The following is a 6560-nucleotide window of genomic DNA, read 5'->3' as shown; positions in this document are numbered from 1 at the left end:
GTGTCTAAAGACAGCTACAGTGTACTTACATATAAACAAATCTTTAAAAAAAAGTTATCCACAACTCCTACAGCAAATACTAGAGATGACTCAGAAAACTGAGGCAAAGCAGAAATGATATATATTTAAGTTCTTCCAATAAATAATGTAAATCTCTGCACTCTGGTTAAACACATGTAAGCAGCTTCCCACATTTAACTGTTACAAAAATCAGAAAGTCATAAAGGTTCTACATTCTATACCAAGTTTACACACAATGTATTAATTCAAGTCATCTAAACGAGGTTTCGTTCCAGTCAGGGGAGAGGGTCTTCACCTGCTTATAGCATAGCATACACGTCAAATTTGAGTCTTGAGATCAGTCTGCTGAAGCTAGTGCACAGTATGAGTTCCTTTCACCTTCCTCACTGCGACTCTACCTTCTTTGGGGGAGAGGAAAAAAAGAAAAAAAAAAAAAAAAAACAAAGAAAACACCAACAACTATGTGAAGGTCTCCACCCTTCTAGGAACTTTGGTAGGCTGGACCAGTAGAGCACAGGGAATGGTGTGCTGTAAATACATCTGAGCAACACAGTTCTGCCGGGATCACTCAGTTAACACTATCACATCAGAGAAGCCCACCCTACTCCTCAGTGTAGGACCCCTAGCATCTCCTCTCCTACACAACCTATATAAATCCTCTGGGAGAAAAAAAAATCAGCTGCTGTAATACTGTAACAGCCTACCATGAACTTTGAGACGGGTCTCTCAGTCCTGGAACTTGCTCTGTAGACTAAGGTCCTCCTGCCTCTGCCCCCTGAGACTACCATTCAATACAGGAGCCACTATTGGAAAGCAGAGGACATCTTAGAGAACCAACATTAGACATGGAAATGAAGAAATTAGTCCATCTCAGAAACCCCTGAAGCTTCCATCAACTGCAGTTCTAACTTCTGAAGGCCTAGGTTACAGAAACTGCCAACTGCAATCCTTAAACATCTGATGCGTACGTACATACTTAAATCTTTAGTTTTGCACAAGGTCTTCTCTTAGGTTAAACTACCTGGCTTAATGCAGGTAGGGCAGATATTATCCTAGCTGAATCACAGACAATCTAAATGTTTATGAAGGTAGGCACAAGGAGAACATAACTGAATAGACCACAGGTTAAAGCAGAAGCAGTTTAAACTATAATATGGCACAAGCTCCCTCGTGTTAGTGGCTTTAACAAACAAGGGATGATTCACTTGTTTAGATTATTTGAAATACAACTTTATTCTGATTCTAAACGAAAAGAATGGGAATGACAGTAACAAACAAGATTTCACCACTGGATATTGTGATGGGACTGCAGCAGTCTTATCTTTGAAATTCAGAAAGGAAACAACTCTGTTCCAAACAGCTAAATATGCAAGTCCAAAAAATGAGGGTATGTTTAACTGCCACATTCACTCCGAAGCCCATTCATCTCCTTCAGCATCCCAATGAAGTACACGATCTGCTTAGCTAAATAAGGTGGCACACGCGCTGCACCGCTGACATCACAGGACAGTTGCCTATAAAACTAGACTTCTGACGCAGGGCTCCAGCTTCACTTTCTCACAGGTCATCATCCTCATCCGGGAGAGCAGTCGTCTGAGCAACCTGGAGCAATGAACAAACAACAGTGCAGATCAAAACCACCATGACCAAGTCAGGCCTAAGCACCACCAGAGCTGGTTAAGTGCGCGCAGTCAGTTCTTCTAATGACCTGAGTTTGAGTTCTAGCACCGCCAACTTCTGCAGAAACTAGGCAAAGTGCACACATACACGAAAACAAAAACACTCTAAGAAGAAGCTTAAGAGAACAAGTACCTCTAAATCATGCTCGTACTGTGCTGCCAAAGCTGGGTCCATGACCACCTCAGGTGGGGCAAGAGCAGGCATGGCGACAAACTCCAAGTTGGGATCTCCAATGAGCTTTCTAGCAAGCCAGAGGAAAGGCTTTTCAAAGTTGTAGTTACTTTTGGCAGAAATGTCATAGTACTGTTTTAAAAACAAAAAGGATAATGTATGCTTAAAGACTCTATTCATAATCTCCATTCCAGGACATTCTAAACAAAGACATTTTATGATCCACATTAAAACACTCTGACCAATTTTTAATATATAACATACATAGGTACCTTACATACAATCTTTAAAAATGATTCAAGAAATTAGGAACATACCTGAAGATTCTTCTTTCGGTGGAAGACAATAGACTTTGCCTTCACTTTCCTGTCTTTAATATCCACTTTGTTGCCACACAATACAATGGGGATGTTCTCACACACTCGTACCAGATCTCTATGCCAGTTAGGTACATTCTTGTAAGTAACTCTTGAAGTTACATCAAACATTATAATGGCACACTGGGCTGAAAAACATTCAAGACATTGGAGTGTCTTAGTTTACTGCAGGACTCAGTCATCATCTTGGGCCTGACTCTGGATCACCCATCAATCCACTCCATTCAAAAATCCTCCTGTCCCCTACTAAAAAGTTAGACGGTAAAACACGGCACACTGACTCCAATTCCTCTTCAAATGAAAACTTCCAAAGTCAAGACCAATTCACTCTATCAACTACCTTCTCCCTTCTCCTCAAGGCACCTAATCACTAACTACCGACTGCTGGCCCATCAAAGTTCATCAAAGTTAAAAAAACAGTCTTCTAAAATCTGAGCTCGGGTTTCTATAACCTACCCTGCAGGGGATGGTGAGGATACAGTTTAAGAGGCAGCCCGTTACCACCCCAATTTCTTTGATTAAAACGTTAACCCAGGGGGATAAACACCCTTTTGTCTTTACATGCTAAGAAGCCAGAGAACTATCATTTTCTCATCTTACTAGAGGATATTCATTCGTCTTTAAACACCAGCGGGCTTCCCCCCCCCTAAGCTTTTTGAATCACTTTCAAGGAGAAAAGTAAAAGTAGTTTACATGAGGCGGCAGGTCTCACGTGTGAGAGAGGGCCTGGCTTGGGGGGGGGGGGCGCTAGAGGTTTGGCTTAAGATTCTGGGCCAAATGCTCACTACTTATTTTAGTGATGGGAATATCATAGGTTAGCTACTGCGTGTTATCTCTGAATTCAAGTTGCGAAAAACCAAAAAGTGACCCGGAAACTTCCAAGAGCTTAATCTCCTAAGTTCTGAAGCCACACAGTTTGCCCCAAATCAATGCCTAGCATGACACAGCATATGATCGAACGACACCACGGACGATTCTCATTTAAAAGAAAAAGAAAAAAAAAAAACATCTATCCACTCCAACGAGGTCACCTCCCTCCAAGCGATTCGTCTCTCTCTCTCTCTCTCCCCCTCCTTAGTCACCCGGCAACGGCTGGCTCTCCCGGCTCACACCCCAAGCACATGTCCGAGGGCCGGGGCCCACTTCCGCAAGGCGCCCCTCACCTTGGATGTAGTAGCCATCGCGCAGGCCCCCGAACTTCTCCTGGCCGGCCGTGTCCCACACGTTGAACTTGATGGGTCCTCTGTTGGTATGGAAGACGAGCGGGTGCACCTCCACGCCCAGGGTGGCTGCGGGGGAACCGGGCGGCCGAGGGGGGGGTCAAGCCACGCACTGCCTTTCCCCGGGGTCCCCGCAGCACCACCACCCCACGACCGCACCTACCTACATACTTCTTCTCAAACTCGCCCGTCAAGTGGCGCTTCACGAAGGTCGTCTTCCCGGTGCCGCCGTCGCCCACCAGGACGAGCTAGAGGAAGAGACAAGGCGGCGGTGGCGGCGGCGTGAGCGGCCCCGCCATGCTGTCCCCTCCCGACCTCTCCCCGCTCGCTCGCTCGCCCGCCCGCCTCCCCGAGGGCCCCGGTCGGGCCGCTCACGCACCTTGAATTGGACCTGCGGCTCTCCCTGGGCGGCCATCGCGGCGGATCCTGCGGGGACAGAGAGAGAGAGAGCGGCTGCGGCACGTGCGCCCCACAAAGGCCGCGGCCGGGAAGAGCGCGCGGGAAGGCGGGGACGCGGCGTGAGACGGCGGGGGGAAGGGAAGCGGGCTGAACAAGCCCAGGGCGCTGCCCGTCCGCCTCGCCTCGCCTCGCCTCGTCTCGCCGCCGCCGCCCGGCGCCCACCCGAAGGCCACCCAAACCCCTCCGTTCGCCGCTCGCCGCCCGCGCCCTCCCGGCCTCGCCGCTACCTTCCAGAAGAGTCTCCGCGCCTGTCCGACTGGAGCTGGAAAGATGGCGGAAGCGCGATTCAAATGCCGGAGACGCAGCGGACGCCGGCGCGCGGAGGGGAGGGGGCGGGGGGAGGAGCCGGGAAGGGGGCGGAGCAACGGCGCCGCGCCCAACCACGCGCGCACGCGCACGTCCGCCGGAGCCGTCCGACTCGGCCTAGGGGAGCCCCCTCGGAGCGCCCAGGGCGGGAGAGAGGGCGGCGGGTCACGTGGGCCGGCCGAGCGGGGACGCGCACGCACGCACGCACGCAGCCCAAAGGCGGGCCCGCGGGAGCCGGCGCTGAGCGCGGGCTCCCGCGCGCATGCGCTGGCTGCGGGAGGCCCGTGCGCGCGTCACGCGGGCGGCGTCCTCGCAAGGGGGCCTCGTGGGCGGGAAAGGCGGGTGCGGCTTCTCGGTCGCCCGCTGCGGCTCGGCCGGCTACCGGCCGACCTTCGTCACCAAGGCCTGTGTTCACAGGCACCGGGGATCTCGCGGGCGGGCGGGCGGGCGATCGCTGGGGGCGCGCGGCCGCCGTCTGCAGAATGAATGGAGGGAATGAATGAGGGTGCGCGCGCCCGAGGCCCGGCTTGCGTCAGCCATGCGTGCCCGGCGTGGACACGGCCTGGCCTCTTCCTGGCTGAGGATGGGACCGGATGCAGTTCGTCCAGGCGTTCTGCACCCCCGGGGCCCTTCCTCTGTTGCATGGTCTGAGTAATCCATTGCTCAGAAGAAACCCTACCCTGGCTCCCTCCTGAGCAGCAAATGACCAGCAAATACTGATGCTGCTGGGAAAATGGAAAATGTATCTCTGATGACCGGAGCTTGGGGGGCCCCTGCTGTTACTTTGTACTATGCAGTCTAAAAGGAGCCAGCACAGGCCTTAGGGTTCCGAGGCTAGCCTGGACGACTTACGTAGATGGTGTGGAAGACAGGTGGGAAAGTGCTGTGTGTGGACAAAGAAAAACCGATAACAACGTTAACATAGTATGTTTAACGGAACGTCAGTTACACATTTATATAAATACAAAGTTACTATATTTTGGAGTATATGTAACAAGTCGGCTACAAGGGGCTATGCGGTGAGCTGTATTCAATACAGGATATAACGGGAGGTGATCAAACAGAGTTTAGGAGAAAATGGTCAACCCGCCTAGTTCCAGTTTGGTAGATTGTTGATACAAGGTAGCACCCTGTGCTGGGGTGGTGAGATCACCAGCGACCCTCTCCCCTGGAGAACTTAGCACGAAGTTACTTTTCCTGGCAGCAAGCCTGCAGAACAGCATCATCTGATGGCCTTGTTTGTGCTACTCACTGGCCCAGGCTTAGACCTTACAAAGAGCCTCATCCTAAGAAGCCGAGAGGCAAACAAGAGAATACACTCAAGCGGGCATAGGCGCCGCTCTCCCTGCCAGCACTGTCTGGACTGCCCACTGCTACCTGGTTTACAGCATTTTCTTTGCCATCCAACGTGAACTGCAAGCCTGGTCTTAGCCTGAACTTTAAAACTTAACATGCATGAGTACTGGGTTGTGGGTGGGGATCGGGAGACAGCTATAGACAGGCTATTTGTATAGCACGGGGGGGGGGGGGAGTTGCGGTTGTGGAAGGGATTGAAGCTTGTGACAGTTAGTCTACTGGATTTAGGGTCGTGAAGGGTGTGTCTCTTGTACTCACAGGTTTAACTGAACCTGGGCAGCTCCTTAGACTGAATAAAAAGGAGACCAGCACCTGTCTCTCTCTGCTTCCTGACTGTGGATACAGTGTAACCAGCCACCTCACACTCTCTTGCCGTTATGCCTTCCACCTTCCCGGCAGATGTCATAAATTGTACCACTGGAACTGTGAGCCCAGAAGAAACTAACCAAAAGTTGCTTTTTATCAAGTATTTTTGTCATAGCAATGAGCAAAATAGCTAATTGTATTTTCTTCTAAGTCCCCAAATCTTTAGTGTAATTTGAATTTGAGATCATTCCCCATCAACGGGGCTGTTTTAGACTTGTGATCTAGTGTGTGATTGGGGGGTGGGGGTGGGGGTGGTGTGTCAGCCTTAAAAGAGTATATCCTGTAGCCTGAGCTCCCACCACCATGGAGTGAGACCCAAGCCATGCCATCCTGCTATGATAAACTGTATCCGCCATGAACCAAGGTGAGTCCTTTCTCCACACTTGATTCTTTCCAGTATTTTTGGTCACCGTGGCAAGAGGAGTTGCTAACATGCTTGCTCCTTCATATGTTTTATTGTCCATTTTCTTCCTCGTATATCTTCCTTATGCGTATATCTGGGTTGGTTAATATCTGTGGTCAACTTGGTTGAATGTAGAATTAACTAAGGGACATGCCTCTGTATAAGTCATCAGGGCATTTCCAGGAGGCCATTAAATGAGGT

General features: G+C 50.6%; 1 protein-coding gene across 1 annotated transcript; it reads right to left on the bottom strand.

Annotated features, from left to right (window-relative positions):
- Positions 1-1229: 1229 nt before the first annotated feature.
- Positions 1230-4374, bottom strand: Ran (RAN, member RAS oncogene family). The gene is made up of 7 exons (XM_021222505.1): positions 4156-4374; positions 3849-3895; positions 3633-3717; positions 3413-3538; positions 2190-2377; positions 1834-2004; positions 1230-1623 (listed from the first exon to the last, which is right to left on the bottom strand). Exons 2-7 carry the CDS (start codon positions 3882-3884, stop codon positions 1579-1581), a joined length of 651 nt encoding a protein of 216 aa, XP_021078164.1. The 5' UTR covers positions 3885-3895; positions 4156-4374; the 3' UTR covers positions 1230-1578.
- Positions 4375-6560: the final 2186 nt, after the last annotated feature.

The sequence above is a fragment of the Mus pahari genome, chromosome 23 (genome assembly GCF_900095145.1).
Source record: "Mus pahari chromosome 23, PAHARI_EIJ_v1.1, whole genome shotgun sequence".
NCBI lineage: Eukaryota > Metazoa > Chordata > Mammalia > Rodentia > Muridae > Mus > Mus pahari.
The sequence above is the reverse complement of the archived record's forward strand: the minus strand, read 5'-3'. Positions and strand labels throughout refer to the sequence as shown.

Coding starts and splice junctions, on each gene's coding strand:
- Ran (XM_021222505.1), bottom strand. CDS start 3,884: ATGGCCGCCCAGGGAGAGCCGCAGGTCCAATTCAAG. Junction 3,718..3,848: donor AGCCGCAGGTCCAATTCAAG/GTGCGTGAGCGG, acceptor CTCTTCCTCTAG/CTCGTCCTGGTGGGCGACGG. Junction 1,624..1,833: donor AGTACGAGCATGATTTAGAG/GTACTTGTTCTC, acceptor TCATTGCTCCAG/GTTGCTCAGACGACTGCTCT.